Raw genomic sequence first — 21388 nt, 5'->3', positions numbered from 1 at the left:
GTGCAGACTCAAAGGTCGTGGATGGCTGGTCTTCACAGAACGTAGACTTTTGAGCAGAAAGGAAGGTTTCATGCTGTAGCCGTCATCCAGAACAGAGATAACACATTTGCTGTGCTCATGTGAGCATGTCCTATTCTGCCCCATGGCAGACATTGCCAAGTGATTAAAACCTACCTGAGCCTGAATTCAGCCCAAGAACCTTCTAAATATCACCTCAGAAATACTCTATCAGTTGGTCAAAGCTGGTTTCCCAAACTGTTTGCCGCGGTAGAGTACCGCCGTTGTACCACAAGGTCAACCTCTCCTCCCTTGGGAGACTTGGAAAGGAAGCAGGGGCCAGAGCCAAGGGTGAGTCCCTTGACTCCCCATTTGCCCATCAAACACCCTTTCTTTCTTCTGAGTCCCTGCAAGTGTCCTTCTGCCATTTCCCTCTGCAAAAGCTTGCTCATTAGCATAATCTATTACATTTCAAAAGAGGGGAGGAGAAAGGGACCATATTTCTTCACTCTGGAACCACTCAGGATCTTCACGGTCTAGATAAACACAGCCTACCTGGACCGTCTTTCTCACCCCAGCACTTGGCATTGCCATCTCTTCAGCCATGCCCTGCAACCCCTCCCAGCTGTCACCTCTGCTTAGAATGTTCTTTTCCCTAATGCGCTACTGTCAGTGTCTTACTTATTTTTCAAAATCCAGTGCCTATTCTACCTCTTCTATTTCCCTTGTTTATAAGAGCTTAATTATAGTACTCACTCACACTTTAATTGGAGAAGTTGTAAATAGCTTGACTGTTTGAGCAGACAGCCCAGGTTTGAATTATAGCTCCACTGCTTACCAGTTCTGTGACTTTGAACAAGCTACAAGCTATGGATCCCTCCTCTTTCTCTTTCCTTATCTATAAATAGCAGTAATAACAGCATCTAGCTCATTGGGCTATTTTAAGAATTACATTTGTTTAAGATGTAAAACACATAACACAGAGCCTGGTACTTATGAAGTGTGCAATAAGTGATAAAACTGTTATTAATTATTTGTGGATATGCCAGTTTCAGCCGTAAAAGATGAGCTCAAGAGGTAGGAATCTTATTTTGCTTAGTTTGTCATTTGAGACTTTGTTTTCAGTTTTTTTTTTGTTTTGTTAGGTTTTTGTTTTGTTTTGTTTTTTGTTGTTTTTTTCTTTTACAACCCCCTAAATCTTAGCACAGTCATACTCTCTAAATATCTTTTAAATTAAAGAGCTTTAAGTATTTTATAAGGTTACCCAATAGAATTATTTTCCCTTCCTTTCCCCACACACTGACTCATAGAAACCACTGTAGATTTCCATGAAGGACGCAACAATTCAGTTCTTCTGGAGTTTTCTAGTATATAACAGAAGTGACCCATAAAGTCACCAGAACATAGATTCAGCATTCAGCACGACACGTGGCCAGCCTTCTTAGAGAGCCTAAAGATGATTTAATTCACACAACTCAGGGTCTCTGAGTTCTAATAAAAGCAGAGAAACAGACCCTAATTTTATAAATAATATATTATGTCACTTATTCCCATTGATACACAATGTGCCCAGGATTACATGCTTCCCCAAGTGGGATCGGTGTGGTCGGAAACCCACACACGCTTCAGATCCAATAGAGGTTGATGCAAAGCTGCTTTTGCTACATACAAGCCCGAGTTCTGACATTCCAACTTTACCAGGGGGCAACCACCATGATCATTAGGTACATCTGTCAGCCCTTTGGGTTATTTCTATAAAGTGAAATTTTTCCCAGAATAAATTAGAATACCTAAAACTCAGCCCTGGAGAGTTAAAGAGGATGTTTAACGGCAATCCAGACTCAGGTCTTCTTCCTGGGAAAAGCCTCTGGAATCCTCCATGCCTTTCCTAGGCAGGACCTCGTACTGGCTAGTGGGATAGATGTGCACGCTTTGAACAGCATAGAAATGAAGAGCCACATCTCATGCCCCTGCAGCCCAGGGGCAAAGATGTGACTCTGCCCGCTCGGCTGGTCATCCTCCCTCTAGTAGTCACCAAAAAGGTGAGCTTCAGGAGAAGGTTGCCACAATGCGGCTTTCCAGCTTGTGGTAAGCAGAAGGATGCTTATAAAAGTGATAACTTATTGTGCCAGGAATCCTTTGGGCCCTAGCAAGGCTTCTGTATGGGTAAGTCACTTCCTAAACCTTTCAGAGAAGCAGGTTTCTTATATGTTCATCATGGGTGAACATAACATGGAAAAAGTAAAGGAATTCTTGGTTTGATATTAGAACTGGAAGTGGTAATGTGGCTAAGAGTATTTGTTCTCTTGGCAGAATGGTGAATTTTTTGACTGGGATGAGTATTCTTAGCTTCAGCTCTCTGGTTTGATGTTGTGGGATGAGTATATGTTGTAAGGATCCAGTAGTATATGTTACAAACTCTTTGCACCTTGAGTCTTACCCGTGTGGGGACTCTGACAAAAATGTGAGCAGGATTGATAAGACTGTTTATGTGTGTGTGTACAACGTACAGATTTTTCAGAAAGTTCAGATTCCTGAAAATCTCACAAAAAATTCAGATGTCATCAATCTATCATCCATAATGACAAACTGACCATTCCTTTCTTATATTCTGTCTAACCTTGTTAGGTCAGCTAGTATTTAAATAGCAGTATTCTGTGCATGAGTTAAACAACAGGAATCTAATAATTCACAATAGAAGAGTCTCTTTCTAAGTGGTCTTCTGCAGAGAAATAAGAGAATATTTAACTTAGGGAAAATGCTTAATTTAGGGGGAAAAGAATACTACTTAGTAATATCCCATTTTAAAAACTATATAAAAATTCAAGCTAAAGAAATAAATTAAGAGATGGTTATCCGTGTTGTCAAAAGATTAATAATCATAATGGTGATAAAGAAGAATTATTACAATGATAAACCCCTTAATTATATTCCACACTCTCTTTTAGGCCCTTCCTATCCACTATCTCATTAAATCCTTATCGTAATTCTATGAGGAATGAATTCTTCGACCCACTTTATATATGAGAAAACCAAGGTGCAGGAAGGTGAATAATTTGGCCAAGACCACATAACTTAGAAGTAGCCACACTAGAATTTGACACTAATTATATCCATGAGATGGAGCACACAGTTCCTTTAAATTATAAACTTGATTACATATCCTAAATATTATTTGATTTTTTTTAAAAAAAATTTCATGCTTTTAAAAAAAATTATTAGAATAAAGCGTACAATATTTGCTTCTTTCCTTTTGGGAGGCAGATAGAACTATTTAAGTGTTCTCTTTCTCCTAAGTTTGCATTCATCATTAAAATTGTAAAAAATAAATCATTGATTCTAATGCCGTTTGTGAGCATTTTCAATTATTAAATAAAATAGTGAACCAGTCAAGTTCTGCAAGTTTGAGTGCTAAAATGCTCTGCAAAATCAAAACATTTTGCAGTTTTTCTAAGTCAATTTTAACCATTTAGCTTGTCTCTCCTAGTTTCCTAAGTCCTTTTAAAAATCTAATAGAACATTCTTTCTTTTTCCCTGTAGAGATGTCTTTCATCTCTCTAAATCACGTTCTTTTGCTTGAGGTAGTTACTTTTTTCAAGCTCAGAAATGAAACCAGTAAGTATTCTGCAGTCGTCTGTTTCGTTACGGTCAATTGAAGTCTGTTCTGTCATCTTTGTTCTCTTTGCCAGTATAGTCCTGGGGCTTTCAGCAATTTTATCTAATTCTATAATTTGTATCATTAAAAAATACCCCATCAAAGAGAAAAAGTTGAAAATACCTTTGTTTATTTAAAAGAACAACTTTCTTCCAAAAAGATTGCATGAAAAAGTTTTCTGCAAGCACCTCTTTGTTCCTAGAAAGACCGCAGAGAATGTGAGACGAGCCATATGGATAACTTTCTCTGACCTGGGTCTTCTGTTGTCGAGATCTGCCAGGCTTTCTTTTTTAGCATAGGATTCCATGTTTCCCTAATACAGCATCCTTTGCATGACAACAATAGGCATATATATGACTTTTAAAGAGTCAAAATGTAAGTGATAGTCTTCTGCATACCAGTAGCAATTTTCGATTCTATAATAAAAGTGGCCTTGTTTTAGAACTCTTCAACTAAACTTACTTGAAATAGGTTGCTGGTGAACACCAGTGAGAAAGTGATAGACATCCATTATTCTGTGTAATGGCAAAGGCTTCATCAATAAATGTCCATTTTATGTATGTATGTATGTTTGTATGTATGTATGTATATTTTTAAGTATAGCTGACACACCCTGTTACATTAGGTTCGGATGTACAGCACAGTTATTCCATAGCTCTGTACTGTGCTCCTTACAAGGGTAGCTACCATCTGTCACCATACAGCACTATTACAATACCACTGATTATATCCCCTTGCTGTGCTTTTGATCACCATGACTTACTCATTCCATAACTGGAAGCCAGGACCTCTCACTGTGCTTCTTTTATTCTGCCCATTCCCTTCACCCTTATCACCTCTCTCAACCAGTATATTCTCTGAATTTATGGAGCTGTTTCAGCTTGTTTGTTTGTTCCTTTATAGGTTTTGTTTTTTAGATTCTACACATAAGTGAAATCATATGGCATTTGTCTTTCTCTGACCTATTGCACTTATACCTTCTAGGTCTGTCCATGTTGCCACAAATGGCAAGATCTCACTTTTTCTGTGGCTGAATTAATATTCGTATATATATACCACATCTTCTTTATCCATTCAGCTATCAGTGGACACTTAGGTTGCTTCCATATCCTGGCTATTGGAAATAATGCTGCAATAAACTTAAGGATGCAGATACCTTTTGAATTAGTGTTTTTGTTTTCTATGGGTAAATGTAGTAGAATTACTGGATCATATGGCATTTTGTATTTTTAATTTTTTTGAAGGAACCTCCATACTGTTTTCCACAGTGGTTGCAGCAATTTACATTCCCACCAACAGTGCATGAGAGTTTCTTTTCTCTACATTCTCACCAATATTTATTTCTTTTCTTTTTGATACTAGCCATTCTAATTGTCACAAGGTAACAGATCATTGGGGTTTTCATTTGCGTTTCCCTGATGATTAATGATGTGCTAAGCATCTTTTGCTGTATCTAATTGTCATCTGTAGGTCCTCTTTGGAAAAATGTATATACAGGTCCTATGCCCACTTTTTAATCAGATTATTTGTTTTTCTGGTGTTGGCTTATATAAATTCTTTATATATTTTGGATAGCAACCGCTTATTAGATATGTTATTTGCAAATATCTTCTCTCATACAGGTGGTTCCCTTTTCATTTTGTTGATGGTTCAAAAAGCTTTTTATTTTGGGGTGGTCCAAATAGTTTTTGCTTTTGTATCCTTTGCCTTAGGAGACATCATCTAGCAAAATGTTGCTAAAGCCCATGTCAGAGATATTACCACCTATGTTTTTTTCTAGGATTGTGGTGGTTTCAGGTCTCACATTCAAGTTGTGCATCCATTTCGAGTTTATTTTTGTATACGGTATAAGAAAGCGGTCTAGTTTTATTCTTTTACATATAATGGTCCAATCTCTCTAGCACCATTTATTGAAGAGACTGCCTTTTCCCTACTGTATATTCTTGACACCTTTGTTGTAGATTAATTGACCATATGCATATGGGTTTATTTCTGGGCTATTTTGTTCCATTTATCTGTGTGTTTGTTTTTGGGCCAGCACCATATTATTTTGATTACTACAGGTTTGTTTGTTTTTTTTTTTTTAGAATTTTTTAAAGATTTTATTTATTTATCAGAGAGAGAGCGGGGAGAGAGCGAGCACAGGCAGACAGAATGGCAGGCAGAGGTAGAGGGAGAAGCAGGCTCTCCGCCGAGCAATGAGCCTGATGTGGGACTCGATCCCAGGACGTTGGTTAAGGCAGCTGCTTAACCAACTGAGCCACCCAGGCGTCCCTGATTACTACAGGTTTTATAGTATACCTTGAAATCTAAGACTGTGATACCTCCAGCTTTGTTCTTCTTTCTCAAGATTGCTTTGGCTGGTCAGGGTCTTTTGTGGTTTCATACAAAGTTTAGTACCTTTTGTTCTAGTTCTTTTTGTTTGTTTAATATTTTATTTATTTATTTATTAGAGAGAGAGTTCATGAGAGAGAGAGTAGAGGGTGAGGGAGAAGCAGACTCCCTGCTGAGCAGGGAGCCCTATGTGGGACTCGATCCCAGGACCCTGGGAACATGACCTGAGCTGAAGGCAGATGCTTAACTGACTGAGCCACCCAGACGTCCCCATTTGTTCTTGTTCTGCGAAAAAATACTATTGGTATTTCAATATTGGTTGCACTGAATCTTAGATTGCTTGGGATAGTACGGGAATTTTAACAGTATTGATTCTTTGAATCCATGAGCATAGAATATATTTTCACTTGTGTCATCTTTAATTTTTCATCAGTGTTTTAGTTTTCAGGTATAGTACACCCATCATCTTAAGTTTACTCCTAGGTATTTTATCCTTTTTGGTGCAATTATAAATAGAATTGTTTTCTTGATTTCTTTTTGCTACCTCATTATGAGTTCTAATACTTTTTTGCATGGGTCTTTAAGGTTTCCTATATATAGTATCATGTCATCTGCAAATAGTGACAGTTTACTTTTTCTTTACCAGTTGGATGGCTTTTATTTCTTATCTCATTGCTGCAGCTAGGACTTCTATTTTAGTCTATTTATCTTTTGTTTCTAATTTTTCCACACTGAATAAGATAGATAAGAATGGATATCTTGTCTTGGTCCTGATCTTAGAGGAAAAGCTCCCAGTCTTCCATAATGTAGTATGATGTTTGCTATGGGCTTATCATATATGGCCTTTGTTATATGGAGGTATATTCCTCTGAATCCACTTTGAAGAGTTTTTATCATGAAAAACTTCTATTGAGATTGCAAATTGAGATAATTTTTATCCTTGATTTTGTTAAGATGTTGTATCACTTTGATTTCCAGAAATTGAAGCATCCTTGCATCCACAGAATAAATCATACTTGATCATGGTGAAAGATCCTTTTAATGTATTGTTGAATGTGATTTGCTAATTTTTTTCTGAGGATTTTTGCATTTGTGTTCATCAGGGATATTGACCTATAGTTGTTTTTTTTGTTTTGTTTTGTTTTTCTTTTTGTTTTTTGTTTTTAAATAGTGTCTTTGCCTGGTTTTTGGTAACAGGGTAGTGCTTGCTGATCCTATAGAATGTATTTGGAAATTTTTCTTTATTGCTGGAAGTACTTTCAGAAGAACAGGTATTAACTCTTCTTTAAATGTTTGATAGACTACTCACTTTAGCAGCATATAAATGTTTAACAGAATTCACCTATAAATCCATCTGATCCTGAACATTTATTCGTTGGAAATTTTTGATTACTGACTCTATTTCATTACTAGAATTGGTCTGTTTAGATTTTCTGTTTTTTCCTGATTATTTTTAGATTATACATTTCTAGGAATTTATCCCTTTCTTCTTCATTGTCCAATTTGTTGGCATATGATTTTTCATTGTAGCCTCTAATAATACCTTGTATTTATGGTGTATGTTGTTAGTTCTCTTCTTTCATTTCTGATTTTATGGAAGTCCTCTTTTTTTCCTTGATGAGTCTGACTAAAGGTTTGTCAATTTTGTTTAACTTTTCCAAGATCCAGCTTTTGGTTTCATTGATCTTTTCTATTTTTTTTTAAGTCTATTTTACTTATTTCCACTCTGAACTTTATTTTTTCCTTCCATCCACACACTGTGTTTTGTAATTCTTTAAGTGTAAGGTTGGATTATTTATTTGAGGTTTTCCTTATTTCTTGAAGTAGGCCTGGGTCACTTGAAACTGCTTCAGTTTCAGTCTTGAAACTGCTTTTCACTGGGTCCTAAAGATTTTGGACCTTTGTGTTTTTATTTTCAGTTGTCTGTCTGTATTTTTTATTTCCTCTTTAATTTCTTTGTTGACCTATTAGCCTCCACATCGTGTTTTTTCCAGTTTTTTTAAATTGATTTTAGTTTTATACCATTGTGGTCTGAAATGATACTTGAAATGATTTTGATCTTCTTAAATTTATTATTTTATTTTATTTTTTTAAAAGATTTTATTTATTTATTTATTTGGCAGAGAAATCACAAGTAGGCAGAGAGGCAGACAGAGGGGGAGGGGGTAGCAGGCTCCCTGTCGAGCAGAGACCCCGATGCGGAGCTCAATCCCAGAACCCTGAGACCATGACCTTAGCCAGAGACAGAGGCTTAACCCACTGAGCCACCAGGTGCCCCAATCTTCTTAAATTTATTGAGACTTGTTTTGTGGCCCAGCTTGTGAACTATTCAGGAGAACATATCAAGTACACTTGAAAAGAATTTGTATTCTGTGGTTTAACTTCATGTATTAACTTCTATCTATTAACTCCATTGACTCTAATGTGTCATTCAGAGCCCTGTTGATTTTCTGTCTGGATGATCTACCCATTCATGTAAAGGGGGTGTTAAAGCCCTTTATACTTTTTGTATTTCTGAAATTTTTTTCCTTTTGTGTCTGTTAATAGTTGTGTTATGTATTTAGGACTCTAATGTTGGATGCATAGATATTTACAATTATTATATTCTCTTCTTGGATTGATCTCTTTATCACTATGTAATGCCCTTCATTGTCTCTTTTACAGTCTTTGTTTTAAAGTCTATTTTTGTCTGATATAAGCATTGCTACCCCAGCTTTTTTATATCTGTCCATTTGCATAGAATATCTTTTTCCATCCCTTTCAACCTGTATGTGTCTTTAGATCTGAAGTGAGTCTCTTGTAGACAACACATAAATGAGTCTTGTTTTTTTATCCATTCCTTCACCCTGTCTTTTGATTGGAGCATTTAGACCATTTAAAATAATTATTGATAGGTATGTACTTACTGCTATTTTGTTCATTGATTTCTGGTTGTGTTTGTAGTTCTTCTCTGTTCCTGTGTTCTCTTGCTCTCTTTCTTTGTGATTGATGGATTCTTTAACGTTACATTTGGCTCTCTTTCTCTTTTTTTTCTTATGTATCTATTACTGGGTTTTGGTTTGTGGTTGCCATGAGGTTTATATATACTATCCTAAGTATATAGCAGCCTATATTAAATTGATAGTCACTTAAAATCAAACACATAATAAAAGAACTTCATTTTTACTTCTATGTTTTAGGTGCTTGTTGTCATAGTTTACATCTTTTTATTTTGTGAGTTCCTTTAACTAATTTTATAGGTATACTTGGTTTTATTACCTTTGTCTTTAACCTTCATATTAGATTTATAAAGGACTTTTCTACTACCTTTAATGTATGTTTACTTTTACTTGTGAAATTTTGTCCTTTCATAATTTTCTTCTAATTATAGCCTTTTGCTTCCACTTAAAGATTCTAATATTTCTTATAAGGCCAGTTTTGTGGTGATGAACTCCTTTAACTTTTGTTTGTCTGGGAAAGTCTATCTGTCCTTCAACTCCGAATGATAATCTTGCCCAGTATTCTTGGCTATAGGTTTTTTCCTTTTAGTTCTTTGAATAGATCATGCCACTTTCTTCTAGCCTGCCAAGTTTCTGCTTAAAAATTAGCCAGTTGCTTTATGGGGTTTCCCTTATATATAACTAATTGCTTCTCTCTTGCTGCTTTTAAAAACTTCTCTTTATCTTTAAACTTTGTCATTTTAATTATTATGTGTTATGGTGTAGACCTCATTGGATTCATTTGTGTGGAATTCTTTGTACCTCTTTAACCTGGATGTTTCTTTCCCCAGATTAGGAAAGTTTTCTGCTGCTTTCCCTCATTGTTTTCTTTCTGGGACCTCTATAATGCAAATGTTTGTTTGCTTGATGTTGTCTAAGAGATCCTTTAGCCTATCCTCATTTTTTTTTTTTTAATTTCTTTTTGCTATGCAGCTTGGGTGCTTTCCATTACCCTGTCTTCCAGATCACTGACCTCTTCTTCTGCATCCTCTAATCTGCTGCCAATTCCCTCTAGTATACTTTTCATTTCAGTTATTATATTCTCCAACTTTGATTCTTTGTTATATTTTCTTTTTGTTGAAATTCTGAGTTCATCCACTCTTCAGTCCAGTGAGCATCTTTATGACCATTACTTTGAATTCTTTATCAGATAGATTGCTTATGTCTATTTTAGTTAGTTTGTGTTCTGAGGTTTTAGCTTGTTCTTTCCTTTGGAACATAATCCTGTCTCCTCATTTTGCTTGACTTTCTGTGTTTGTTTATATGAATTAAGCACAACAGCAATTTCTCCTAAACCCGAAGGAATGGTCCTGTGTATGGTCATCCTCTATGTAGACTGTGTATGCCTGGTGACTTTGGCTGAAATGCTGGAGCTATGGATGGCATGGTCTTGGTTACTCAGTGCTGGGGTTGCCCTGGTGCTCTTTGTGCAGAGAGTACCATGGCAGGATAGCTGAAGTAGATGTAAGCCAGTGTATCTCAGAATATTTTATGTAGAAGTGCCATGGCAGGGTGGCTGCAACCAATGTAGGCATGGGCCATGGCTTCTCAGGGTGCCCTAGAAAGTCATCTACAACAAAAGTGGTACAGGCCTGCAGTGTTTTGGTTTGTTTTGTGCTTGTGTCACCTTGGCAAGATGACTGGAGCTATAGAGAACATGGGTATACTGCCATCAGGTCACCTTTGTGGGACAGTTGGGGCTCCAGTGGGCTATGGGCTCACTGAGGGAGTTGGTCAGTTCTACTGCCCAGCCCCTGCTTCTGTCCAGGCTATCAAGGTAAAAAGGGAACATAAAGCATGGCAGTTGCCCACCCCTCCACTGCAGAGAGATTTTTCAGCAGCATTCTCACTGTTTGGTGGAGTTCTAGAACTAGATCCTTTATATCCTAATTGCCCTTTAACCTGAAGCTTTTGTGCCCCAGGACAGACAAATGTGTTCAGGGTTTCTTGGTACTATCCCACCCTGCTGTGATTCACAGCACTGGAAGTGAGGGTTCATGTCTCTGTTTCTCTTGCCATTCTCCATGTAGTCTGTCTTTGGTTGTGAAGAAGCTGTTCAGTCAGTTTGCAATTCTTCAGAAGATATTACTAAATAAGTGCCTACTTAGTGTGTTCATGGAGAAGGTGGGTTCAGGGTCTTCCTGCATTGCCATCCATACTAGACAAACAAAAAAATGTCCATTTTTTTAAAAGATTTTATTTATTTATTTATTTGACAGAGATCACGAGTAGGCAGAGAGGCAGGCAGAGAGAGAGGAGGAAGCAGGCTCCTTGCTGAGCAGAGAGTCTGATGTGGGGCTCAATCCCAGGACCCTGGGATCATGACCTGAGCCGAAGTCAGAGGCCTTAACCCACTGAGCCACCCAGGTGCCCCCAAAAATGTCCATTTTAAATGTGAACTCCAAAATTTGCTGAAATCCAAGACGAAATGGAAAACCTGATTAATAATGCTCAATTCCAAGCTTATTGAGAAAAATGAGAGCTGCTTTTGTAATAATAATAATAATAATATCTTTAATGACTTTTTTTATAGATTTTGAGATATGGGGATTACTAACATCAAGTACAGAGAATTTTATTATTCTAAAGCCATTTCACTTAGTTCTTAATGAGAAATATATGCCAGGTCTTGAATTGGATTTCATCTTCGTTCTTAAAGAATTCACTTCGGTCTAGAGTAGGACCAGATATGTAAATAATAAAAGAGCAATGCTGTGCAGTAAATTTCATGCCGAAGTTTTAGAATAATCTATCTTCCAAGATCTTTTTATTTATAATTGGGGAAGTATTTGTACATCCATATGCAAATTTTTCTGACATAATATGAAAGCAAAGCTATGTTCATTTTTTCCCATACAAATTGTAACTATAAACTTTTTTCTGTACCTATTTTTTTTGTTTGTTTTTACAATATATTCTGACAGTCATTCCATATCAGTGCATGGAGTTCTGTATCTCTAATTCTTTTAAATTGCAGCACTGGCATTCTATTACTTGGATGTGCTACACTTCAATGAGTCCCTTGGGGTGAATATTTAGGTGGTTTCCCATATTTACTATGAACAGTTCTGTAGTGAATGGTCTTCATGTGATTCATGCATGGGCAAGTGTGTCTGTGGGATAAATTCCTAGAAGTACAGTACCTGAGCCAAAGGTTATATCCTTTTGTGGTTTTTAACATTTTATTAATATATTCTTCAGCAAAATTCAGTTTACATGTGAGTGTTCATCCACCCAGCTTTTTTTATGTTAGTAATTTTATGTATATCTAGAAAAGATAAATGCAAAATACTAGATGAGGAAAAAAAGTAGAGGGATTTGGAAAGTTGCACATGTGGACAAGAGGAGCAGGAAGGATGTGTCATTTTCCCATTAAGGAATATTTTGGTTCTAATAACCCAAAAATGTGTGCTACTTTCCAAGATATTTGCTTCAGTATCTATTTCTCTCAATATACGCCTAAACCTGATAAACTAATAATATACTCATCAGTTCCAGCTATCTTTTCTGTTTATATTTGTGATTAGCTGTTTTTAGTCCCATGGCTCTCATTACCTGATGGAGTATCTCCATTTAGGCATCCTAAGTCATCCATTCTGAATATCAGCTAATAAAGTAACTCGGTTCGCCCCTTAAATTTGCCTGGTATTCTCCTCCTCCAACCCATCACCAAGACATATGTTATTGTTTCTTCACGTGGCTCCTATCCATTGTACACATTCCATTTCCACTATCCCTTGGCATAATTTCTCTACTACTGGGCAGCCACACCTCCAATTCATCCTTCCTAAGTAGATATCCCAAATGCTTCTACCTGGAAAAAGCTCCTTCCTTACTAGTCTTTATTTTGAGCATACCATCCCAGTCCCATCACGTCACACTAAATGCTCTGTTCATCCCACCTATCAGCCTTATTGTATACGATCTCCTGACTTGGAGTCCCATCTCTTTCCCATCTAGCTAACCAGCTTTGCCCATTCTTCAAATTCAGTGCAGGCCCAGCTTACCCTCTCCAGCTTATAACCGAGCTCTCCTCACTCTGAATGCATTCATTGATTTTTTTGTTGTTTTTTTATTGAGATATAATTGGTAGACATCACTATATAAATTTGAGAAGGTGTACAGCATAACAATTTTGGTTACATATATTGTGAAGTGATTGCCACAATAAGTAATAAATTTAGTTAACAACTGTCATCATAGCTACAAAAAAAATGTTTTTTTTAATGTTTTTCCTTACACTGAGCAGTCTTAGAATATACTCCTAAATTTTAGACATACTATAAAGCAGTGTTCTTTTTCTTACAACTGGAACTTTATGTCTTTCATTTACCTTCATCTAATCCCCCCACTCCCTGTGTCTGGTAACCACAAATCTGATCTTTTTTTTTTTTTTCCTGTGAGTTTGGGGTTTGGATTTTTTTTTTTTTTTTTTTTTTTTTTTTTTAAGATTCTACCTATAAGTGAGATCATACAGTATTTATCTTTCCCTGACTTGTTTTACTTGGCATAAGGTCTATCAATGTTGTTGTGAATGTTAAGATTTTCTATCTTATGGTTGAATAATAGTCTATCGTATATAGATGCCATAAATCTTTTATCCATTTGTTCATCAGTGGACACTTAGGTTGTCTCCATGTCTTGGCTATTATGAATAATGCTGTAATGAACATAAGGGTACAGATATCTCTTCAACAATGTTTTCATTTCCTTTGGATATATACCCCCAAAAGTGGAATTGCTGGATCATAGGGTAGGTTTTTTGTTTTTGTTTTTGTTTTGTTTTTTGGCATTCCCACCAGGAATACGCAAGGGTTCCCTTTTCTCCACAGTCTCACCAGCACTTTACTTCTTGTCCTTTCGATAATGGCTGTTCTCACACACATGAGATTGTGGTTTTGCAATTCCCAGATTAGTGATGTTGAACATCTTTTCATGTATCTTTTGGCTGTCCGTATATCTTCTTTGGAGAAATGTTTATTTAGGTTCCCTGCCTATTTTCAATCAGGTTATTTGTTGTTTCACTACTTATTTGTATGGGTTTGTTATATATTTTTGACATTAATTCCTTATCCAATATATGGTTTACGAATATTATTTTTCCCCATTCTTTAGATTTCATTCTTTAGTTTTTCCATTTTGTTGACCATTTCTTTTGCTAGGCAGAAGTATATTTTCAATGCAATCCACTTGTTTTTTTGCTTGTGCTTTAGGTGTCATGTCCAAAAAAAAATCATTACCAAGATCCATGTCAAGGAATTTTTTAATGTTTTCTTCTAGGAGTTTTCTGATTTCTGGTCTTACATTTAAGTCTTTAAATGTTTGCAGCCAATTTTCTCAGGATCATTTATTGAAGAGACTGCCTTTTCTCCACTGAGTATTCTTGGCTCCATTGTCAAATGTTATGTGACCATATACATGTGTTTTATTTCTGAGTGGTTTATTCTGTTCCATTGATCTATGTGTCTGTTTTTATGCTAGTAATATACTGTTTTTATTACGATAGCTTTATAATATACCTTGAAATCAGGAAATGTGATGTTTCCCACTTTCTTTCTCAGGATCGCTCTGTCCATTTGGGGTTATTTGCAATTCCATATAAATTTTACATTTGTTTTTTCTACTTCCTTAAAAAATGCCATTGAAATCATGGTAGGGATTGCACTGAATCTGTGGGTGGCTTTGGGTATCATGGACATTTAAGCAGTATTAATTCTTTTAATCCATGAACATGAGATATCTTTCCTTTTGTTACATATTCAGTTTCTTTCATTCATGTCTTGTGTTTTTTAGTGTAGCTATTTTCCTTGGTTAAATTAATTCCTAACTTGTTTTTTACAGGTCATTTAGTATTAGTGCATAGAAACACTATGGATTTTTGTATGTTAATTTTGTATCCTGCAACTTTACTGAATTTGTTGCTTAGCTATCATTTCTTTTGTATGGAGTCTTTAGGGTTTTCTGTATAAAATCATGTCTTCTGCAAATATTTTGTCCTTTTCAATTCTAATGCCTCTTTTTTTTTTTTTTTTTTTTTGCCTGCTGGTTCTTGTCAGTGGGGACATAGGTAATGCAGATTATTTTATACATCTGTAGTAGATACAATATTCAAGTCAAAGACTTTATTAAACCTAGAAGCAACCTTGATTTATTTCCCCTAACCTTCATGTTACAGATAAATAAACTGGGGCTCAGGAAAACTGTCATAATTCAAAATCCTATAACTAATGTCCGAGTTGAGAGTATAACCCATTTCTCCTCATCCTGGCACCTACTTTTCTTTTGCCACCTTATCTCTCTGACTTCATATAAGAAATATCTGTTTTAGGTTTAAAACTGACATGGAAAAAAATTGTTTTCTTGCACCCAGTTGTGCTAGGAAGCTCTTGTACATTCATAAACTCTTTGCATCAGTTTGTGGTGAATTAGGGAAAGCATTTGTAATATTAGTTCTAATTATTTGTGAACATGAGTTTGAGTTTCCTCTCCCCTGGATTCAGTCTTCTTATAATGACTCACTTAATATTAAATATGATTTTCTTAAAGTAGAAGCCTAGTGAGTTTTGTGAGACTGAAGCTGCTGATTCTAACAGAGATCGTTAGCCTTCATGTTATGAAATAGTGTTGAGGGTGAAGTTGCTGTCCTTGTATAGGGATGCTTCCAGAGAGTACCTCTTCCCTTTCATATATACCTAAGGTTTGCCAGTATTACTGTGGAGCTTTCTGCACTTTGGCTCAAATGAATGACCCCATCATCACTGTCTTGTAATGAGTTGTGTCTGTAATATACCACAGGCATATTTCATCACTTGAATTTGTTTCAGGGTGCTACTTGATCAGTGGTTCTTAATAATACTCTATAGGAGGAGGAAGCTATTACTATTTCTGTGAACAAGCCACTCCAGGGCTCTTTGTGAATAACCTTGCCTTTCCATAACCTGTTTTGAGGATGGTTTAAAACAATTTCTCTGTTACCTGTGCTCTAAGCTGGAATCAACTCCCTGAACTGTGAAGATAAGACACATAACCATTGTAGGACTTTGTTTACTATGGAATTAAATCCCTAATGTTTATTTTAACATTTACCCAGGAAATTAGTTGGATCTTTCTCAGTTCCTTTTCCAGTTTCTCTGCCATTCTACAGTACATACGGCTGAGTACACCAATGGCTCTCAAATGTGTTTTGTTGTCAATGGGAAACATATCTAACTTCAGATAATCAACATGCAAAAGAATTTGGCTGAACTTACTTTGTAAAAAAAAAAAAAAAAAAGAGCAACAGAATGACTCAACCTTTGTTCAGTTGTTCATGAGAAGCAGCTTTGAGGAAGGACAACAAATCTCTGACACATTAGAGAAAATAAAACAAATAAGAAAAATATACAAGTTAATTAAAAATAAAAGGATATTAAAAAGATGGTTAAATATACAAGAATGCTGTATATATATATAGCACATATATACGTATATAGTTGAACACTTGAAAACTTTTAAAATAGTGAACGATTTTCCTTAAAAATGATGTGTCAAACATGGACTTGAAATGTAGTAAAATGAGCAAGTTGCTGAATGGTACATACTATTTATATACACAATTTCAAATATGAGCGTGCACACATAAAAGATATAGATTTATGGAGGTTATCTGGATAGTAGGATTAGAAATGATTTGCTTTTCCCTATAAAACTGAAGTTGTACATTATGCAAATATTTTACAGTACACAGATTTTTATTAACAGAAAAAGAAAAGCTTTCTGTGTCAACATTTTTCAGATCTGATCTATAATATTTCAGTGTTCCTTACTCAACAGAACGTGGGAGGGAGTGTTTGTATTTCAGGCTATATACTAGAGTACTGATAATTTATACTGTTGGATTAAAAGCCCCTTGAGTAGAGTTAGGAGGCATTACAGCCTCTGGGCTTAAGCTTCAAACCTGACCTGATGTGAATCCAGTGTGCACTCCATACCATCTGTTATTCAAACCTCTCCGCTCCTCCTCCAAGACTCAGTTTTTTCTTCGGTGACACCATGATAGTAATACATATCTATCCCTGAAGTTATAGAGAGGCTTGAATCTGAGACTCTATATAAAGCGCTCAGGACAGTGCCTGATGAAATACCCCCTAAATTACCGCTATCATTATCATCGATGACCTCCTTGTAGGCCCTGCTCCACGTGGCTTCTGCAGCCAGTCATGTCTTTCTCACATCGTAACAATGCAATTCCCCTTCCTTCTCTGCCCCGAACACAGGCAGCCTTCAGGTGCTCTTCTGAATGGTCATCCTTTCATAACGTAGCTTCACGGTTGCCTCCTTTTACCAGGAATTTCCCCCAGCTTCCCAGGCCAGAGGAACTGGCTCCTCCTAGTCCTTTCGTAACACACAGACAAAAGTTCGTGACTGTTGTGCATTTCCACGTCTCACCCACAGACGGCATCATCCCTGCAGATGCGGAGAAGGAGTGAATGAAGGCAAAGGAGTCCAGTCTGTTTTTCTAATCAAAAAAGTTGACAAGTAGATCCATCCTAAAACTTTGGAAAGAGGTCTTCTGGGTCTCAGTGCTGGACTATTGAAAGCTAGGGAGTCCAGAACGGTCAACATTTGATACTGGACTGTGCTATATGCTTTTAGTAGATTGCTTGAGACAAAGGCATTGTTAATAACTTAATATTTGGCATTCTCAGAATACAACAGTTCTGTGATCTACATCAAAAGAGTTACTTGCTTCCACTTTTAGGTACAGATAAGCCCCCCCACCCAAAACTCTCATGTTCCTCTATTTGCTTCCATGACAAATCCTTCTTTTTGTCTGATTGTAATTCCTTTTGCACCGTAATTGCAAAGTATAGTCAGGCCTTCACAGTATTTCTTTTATTGTTGTTTTAAAAAGCAGTTTTTCTATGGGCTAAGTAGAATGCTGTCTTCCAAAAAACGAGGATTACCTTTCCTTTATTTGAAAAAAGATTTTGCTGATGCCAACGTACTTACTGAAGAGCTTTGAGCAGTAAGAGTTTATAATCATGTTTTCATCCTTCAGGGATGAGGTAATCTCTCTTCTTTTCCTGTTTTTCTTATCGCTGGCTGATTCAGGTGTTTTACAAAGAGTCTCATCATTTAAACTAGATTTTTAGGCTGATTTTTTTTTTTTTTAAACAACTACCAGAAAAACCATTCGATCGTCATTTAAAGTTTTCCCATATGGTAAAGCCATTATAAGGTCAATGTGAAGAATGCCTAATAGAAGTAAATGAAAAAAAGCTGCTTCTTACATGAGCAAAATTAAGTTTTGAAAAATGTAAAAAAGCTACCTTCTAAGGAAAACTGCTTACACTTTTAGCATTATAAATCCACTGGATCCATATTTTGAAAGGCACCCGTGTTTGACAAAGTTTCCTTCATAGCTGTTGTGTTTTATGTACAATTTGGAATTGGCATTCAAGTCACAGTACAGATCGACTTCAGAGATATCCATCACTTTCTTAAAAGAAGCAGACTCCAGATTATATTTTAAAATGCAATCCAGTAGTCTTCGGGGAGGATTAAGTTTGAATTTTTGTTTTAAACAGATGTGATGTTAAGCTCTTCCCTGGCAGTTCTCACAATGCTGAGAAAAAGGGATGAGCGTTGTAGCGAATTTCAAAAGCAGGGTTCAGGCTTCGTGCTGGGAGCATGGCCTGTCCTCACCGTGTGTCTGCCCCTTTCACAGCACGCCATGCCCTTCTGGAGGATCTCCAGTCACTCGGACCTCATGGCCCTCCATCATGCCTTGGAACTGGAGTACCTGTAACAGCCACCTAGCACTTTGGAACCGCACAACTGCCTGTGACCAGGAACAAATCCAGCAGGCCTGAGGCCTGTGTCCGCGCTGGAGTACCCAATGTCGCGATTTCACCATGTGGACGCACAGCTGCCGGTGGTCTTCACCTCTGCTCTTGTGGTAAATGAAGGACCACATCGATCTCTTCAGACCAGCTGTTGACTCTAGTACTGTGAATCCCATGAGAAGAAGCCATGAGAATGTTCTAGTATGGTGTGATGTGTTTTGCCACAGTAATTACATGGTTCAAACCTGTGAAGAAAGGACCTGCAGACGCTTCCATTGTTCACATCTTCAATGTGACGGAAACATTAGCTTTTCCAATACAGCAAACTTGATTGCACAACAAAGACTGAAATGTGTTTCCCGAAGACCAGGGAGGGGATCTTCTTGGAAAGAAAGTTTACTTTTTTGGTGTCTCATACCCAGGGTAATCTGTACATCTCTACTTATTTATGAACAGACTTTTTAAAAACAGCTTTAATTGAGGTATGATTCCAGCACCATACAATTCACTCAACCAGACTTTTTTGACATCTAGTAACTGAAGAGACAGTAGCATCATAATAAGCAATTAAAGGCCTTTGCCTCACGACACAGCAAGTACTTTGAATCTTAGCACATTGCAAAGTAGTTTAAAGTATGTCTAATTTAAACGTATAATATGTACATCACTGAGACAATCATGTACAGAGAATTTGGGGTGTAAATTTGTAATAATGGATGATTCTTTTACATATTGTTTAGAAAATGATATTGAAAGGTAGCGATGCCTTGATAGTGAAGTATGAGGCCATGTGTGCAGAAAGTCCTGTGCAGTGCCTTATCGAAGTACTGGGTATAAATATGTAGATAATGGAGTTTGTTTTTTGTTTTTTGTTTTTAGATAATGTTGTCAAGACCAAAAGCATGGATGTTAATAGAAATTTGTTTTCCAAATTATTTTTTCCATCAGTTTTTTCTTCTTTTTTTAATGCTCTTAGGAGGACCTTGGTTAAAATACAGCGGTGTCTTAAATAATCTGAAAAAAAAAAAAAAACAAAAAACAGTCCTCTTACAACCTCACTTTTTCAGTTTCAACACTCATGTATTATATGTAACTACTTGAAAAAAATGATTATGCAAATGCTTCTTCCCACAGAAAGAATGTAGATGATTATTAGATATATTTTATTAATAAAATGATTCATGAATTGGAGACTAGCCAAGTTTGTGTGCTCAGATTATAGGGTCTGTATTTTCTTGCTTAGATAAAGGAAGGCATTATCACCTATCTGGAAATGAGCACGACTTTTTGATCATTCCCTCTGTTTTCCTCCACCCCACCCTCCCTGGAAAGTTCATTGCAGGCAGTGGACATGGCCCAATAATCATCAGCAAGGTTATTTCTCACCTGCATTATCTATAAGGCATAAATCTGGGAAATAAAAATTGTCACCTTTGTTATGCCATAAGACAGTCTCTCTAAAAGTGAGGCATTTGGGCACTAGTTTTCATCTAAAACCTTCCATTGTTATGAAATTACTTTTTGGATGAATTTTAAAATTACATTGAGGGAAAAAAAAACAAACACACACCAGCTTTAACCCAAAGTAGCTAAAGAGCTGCTCTTAACTATTCCTGAAGTTTCATGTTGCTGCTAAAATTAGTTGTGAGTTTTCCAAATTGCTTAAAAATCAAATTTGGGTATTTTTTTTTCTTTTTTTGCTTGAAGCAAACAGAAGATAATTTTTTAGCCTTTTCATTTTATGTTTTTGTACTCTGCAGATTGGAAAGCAAAGTTTATCCTGGCTTTACTGTATAAAGGTGTGTTGTGTCCACAATTGTGTACAGGATTTTTCTTCATTAATTTTGTGTTTAAATTAATAAAATTGATTTGTGAAGTACTGTAATCTCCTTGAATACATTCTCTTATCTCTCGTTTATGAGAAATAGGATCTTGGTTGCATTAGCATGCTTCTGGTCCAAAAAAAGGAAGTGGTATGAAGTAATTGTAGTAATAATGGCTTTATCAGTCCTTGAGGAGACTAAACCAGAAGGGTAACATCTGTTTCTTTGATCACTGTAAGAACAGATGAACAGAAGGGCTCTACACTTCCTTTAAAACTATATAAACTGGACCCTCATTCAAATTTACCATAGAACAGAATTCAGCATCAAGAATCTTGGATAACAGAGCATCGATTTAGCCACTCAAATACCATAGGGATAGCAAAATAAAGCAGTTCTATCTATAAAGAACATCCACAACACTTACCTCTAAAATTTGGCCAGATTAGTCACTGACAGGGAGCTATAAAACAGTACAACTTGCTTCCTCTTGGGATTCAACCTTAGAAACAACATTCATACACACAAACACATGAAAAATCAAACATGCGGTTATATGCCTCATTTATCAGGACCACGATGTTCGTTTTTCACAGGTACACACCCAGGCAAGTGGCTTGAGTGACGAAGTGCGTGAGCACGTTTGGATGCCTGAGAATAAAAAAAGTTTGGATAAAGTCTTCAGAGACAGGCAAGGATGGGGAGTGGAAGGATTTTTAAGTCTCAGGTAAAGAAAATAAGGAAAATGGGCAAAATGGAGGTTATAGCCTCAAA

General features: G+C 36.4%; 1 protein-coding gene across 3 annotated transcripts in view; it reads left to right on the top strand.

Annotated features, from left to right (window-relative positions):
* Positions 1 to 20667, top strand: part of EYA1 (EYA transcriptional coactivator and phosphatase 1) — a 360536-nt gene extending 339869 nt beyond the window's left edge. For all 3 annotated transcript variants that reach the window (XM_059394706.1, XM_059394705.1, XM_059394707.1), the window contains one exon: positions 18674 to 20667. In XM_059394706.1, the coding sequence (XP_059250689.1) occupies positions 18674 to 18754 (81 nt within the window). In that variant the 3' untranslated portion in view covers positions 18755 to 20667. The remainder of the gene's footprint in view (positions 1 to 18673) is intronic.
* Positions 20668 to 21388: the final 721 nt, after the last annotated feature.

This window comes from Mustela nigripes, chromosome 3 (assembly GCF_022355385.1).
Source record: "Mustela nigripes isolate SB6536 chromosome 3, MUSNIG.SB6536, whole genome shotgun sequence".
In the NCBI taxonomy this organism is placed as follows: domain Eukaryota; kingdom Metazoa; phylum Chordata; class Mammalia; order Carnivora; family Mustelidae; genus Mustela; species Mustela nigripes.
The sequence above is the reverse complement of the archived record's forward strand: the minus strand, read 5'-3'. Positions and strand labels throughout refer to the sequence as shown.